The sequence below is a fragment of the Orycteropus afer genome, unplaced genomic scaffold (assembly GCF_000298275.1).
Source record: "Orycteropus afer afer isolate SDZICR_OR568_19922 unplaced genomic scaffold, OryAfe1.0 scaffold00171, whole genome shotgun sequence".
Classification (NCBI taxonomy): Eukaryota; Metazoa; Chordata; class Mammalia; order Tubulidentata; family Orycteropodidae; genus Orycteropus; species Orycteropus afer.
This window is the reverse complement of record NW_006921758.1, coordinates 4,762,107-4,764,971: the sequence shown is the minus strand read 5'-3', so window position 1 is coordinate 4,764,971 and position 2,865 is coordinate 4,762,107. Positions and strand designations below refer to the sequence as shown.

Sequence of the window (2,865 nt, the reverse complement as noted above, 5' to 3'; positions counted from 1 at the left end):
TGAAAAATGAGAAGGGTTAGCTAGGTGATGTTCCCTAAAGCTCCTTCTATCTCTGAGTTTCAGATCTGCTCCTATTTCTTGCACGAATGAGAACTTTAGAGCAACTAGCATAGTGCGTAAGGCACTTGATTGTTACCAGAAGGCTGGTGGTTCAAACCCACCAGCGGCTCCTAGGAAGAAAGATGGGGCAATCTACTTCCGTAGTGATACTGCCTCGGAAACCCAAGGAGGGGTCACTATGAGTCGGTCTGACTCGATAGTACATAACAACAACAATTTATTTTATAAATGCTATGCCGGAGGGGTCGCTATGAGTTGGGGCCTACTCGACAGCAAATAACAACAACAACAACAAATGCCCTAAAGGAACACTAAGGAGCGCTGGTGGTGTAGTGCCTAAAGCGTTTGACAACTAACCAGAAGGTTAGCCACTCCACCGAAGGTAATCTACTTCCCTAAAGAGCTCTGGTAGCGTAGTGCCTAAGGCACTTGGCTGCTAACCAGAAGTTCTGCTGGAGGTTTAAACCCATCAGTCATTCCTCGGAAGGAAGGTTGGGCAATCTACTTCTGCAGTGACACCGCCTTGGAAACACAAGGAGGGGTCGCTATGAGTCGGTCCCTTTCCATGACATAACAACAAAGATCTACCGCTTTGGAAACCCAAAAGGGGTCGCTATGTGTCAGAATCACTGGATGGCGGTGACTTTGGTTTTGTAAGGGAATAGTGGTTTGTCTTTAGACAAGCGATTTTCCAAACCTCTTGTAACCCGTCTTATTTGTCTGTCTTTTCTTTATCAAATCTACGAGGGCGGGGTGTGTGTGAGCGGGGACTGCATTCGGCTGCTAAGCAAAACTCCTAAAAAGCAGTCTTGCCGCTGACTACGCGAGGTTAAGTATGAACTCCTGGGGACCCGTAGGTCGGACTCTGTGTATCAAGTACCGGAAGTCGCCGCTCCACCGCGGCTCGCTCTCCTGAAATAGGATTTCCCTTGGCTCCTCCACTGTGTTCAGTAAACAATAGAAGTTCAAGAACATGGAGGCAGCGCGCCCTCCCCCGACGGCAGGGAAGTTCGTGGTGGTCGGAGGCGGCATCGCGGGAGTCACCTGTGCGGAACAGGTAGGGCGGCAGTATAGGCAGCTCCGCCTCTCCTCGGACTCTTAAAGCTGTGGCGTTCGATGCCTCCCTCCCTTCTTCTTCCGGTGCCTCCTATAGCTGGATGTCCTTGCACCCTAGATGTGACAGATAATGTTCTGATTACTTCTCAGGCTTCGCCCAAGGCGTATGGAGTAGAGATGGGGAGCAAATCGTTGGTGGGGAAACCAAAGCTGGCTAAACCAGATTGTGGTCCTAGTAATACCAGAGCAATCGAGACAGAAAAGCCAGCCAGCTTAATAATTGTCAAAGCCAATTGAATTCATCTCCCAACAAAACCCACTGCGATCGAGTCGATCCCCGACTCTTAACGACCCAATAGCACAGTAGCAATGCCCCTTAGACTGCCTCATCTTTATCCCGCAGAATGGCTGGTGGGTTCGAACCGCTGACGTTTTGGTTAAGAGCCCAGTGCTTTAACCACAGCGCCACCAGAACTTGTTTCTCTTCCTAGGTGCTAAATCCTTTGTGCATTGTAACTAATTGGTAAAGAAGTGCTTACTTAAGTCTCTTACATTTTGAACTCCCAAAATTGAAGTTCCAAAACTGAAGTGAGCTGATGTTTTGTAAAACAACCAGCGAGGGATTAAATGCAGCTAGAGAACGCTTTTTTTGATTATAATGAATAATCGTTGTATGGAGGTGGAGAGTAACTAAAAAGGCCAATTTGAAAGTGATTTCAGTAGTATAAAGAATTTTTGGTGGCCTGATTTAGCAATGGGGACAGAAAGGTGGGGGGGGGGATAAATTTCGGAATATGCAAAGAATATACTCAAGATGGAGAGTAAGTAAAAAGAATCCAGTGGGCCAGAGCTGAAGCAGACTGCCACATCCTTCTACTGCAGAGCGGTTGGTAGGTTCGAACTGCTGATCTTTTATGTCTAACCACTTAACCACCGCATCACCAGGGTGCCTAGAGTGCTTGAACATGCTCAGTTCCAGTAGTATATTAGAGATTAAAAAGGAAAAAAAAAAACACCCACTTGCCATCAAGTCTGTTCTGACTCATGGTGACACCATGTGTCTCAGAGTAGTGCTATGTTCCATAGTGTTTTCAATGGCTGTGATCTTTCAGAAGTAGATCACCAAGGCTTTCTTCCAAAGCGTCCTCAGATGGATTCAATTTTTTGGTTAGTAGCCAATTACATAACTGTTTGTGCCACCCAAGGATTCCATATTAGAGATAGAACCCAGATAATAAAGGTTGAGATGAGACAATGCTTTAAAGAAGTTTTAAAGTGACAAGAGAGGTCGTAACTAGAGAAATTAAGAAACAGTGTAGCAAGGTAAACTTCTGAATTTTGTTAAAGGTGTTATTAAAATAGTTTTGTCTTTCCAGAATATGAACTGGTTAGGTATTTGGAAAGGAGCTCTGGCGACACGTGGTTAAGGCATTCATTTGCTAACAAAAAGGTTGACAGTTAGAACCCACCAGCCACTGTGAAGAATGATGACGTAGTCTTAAGTGGTAGTTCTGCTCTGTCCTATAGGGTCACTATGAGTTGGAACTGACTCCATGGCAATGAGGCTTTTTTGTTTTAGGAATTTGAAAGAGACAGAATAGTAGCAGTACAAAGCTAGGAAAAGTGAGGCTAAGATTCAGAGTGGTTTTTTACTAAGGATTTGCTGTAATTTCATCCCATTGAAGGCAAATGAAAATATCCTCTAAAAAAAATATATGTGTATATATATATATAGGTATATATATATAT

At 44.6% G+C, this 2,865-nt stretch overlaps 1 protein-coding gene across 1 annotated transcript in view; it reads left to right on the top strand.

Moving 5' to 3' along the window:
- Positions 1 to 1,033: 1,033 nt before the first annotated feature.
- The window catches only part of PYROXD1 (pyridine nucleotide-disulphide oxidoreductase domain 1), a 37,993-nt gene continuing 36,161 nt past the window's right edge, over positions 1,034 to 2,865 (top strand). Inside the window, exon 1 of the mRNA XM_007946785.2 lies at positions 1,034 to 1,117. Within this exon, the coding sequence (XP_007944976.1) occupies positions 1,034 to 1,117 (84 nt within the window). The remainder of the gene's footprint in view (positions 1,118 to 2,865) is intronic.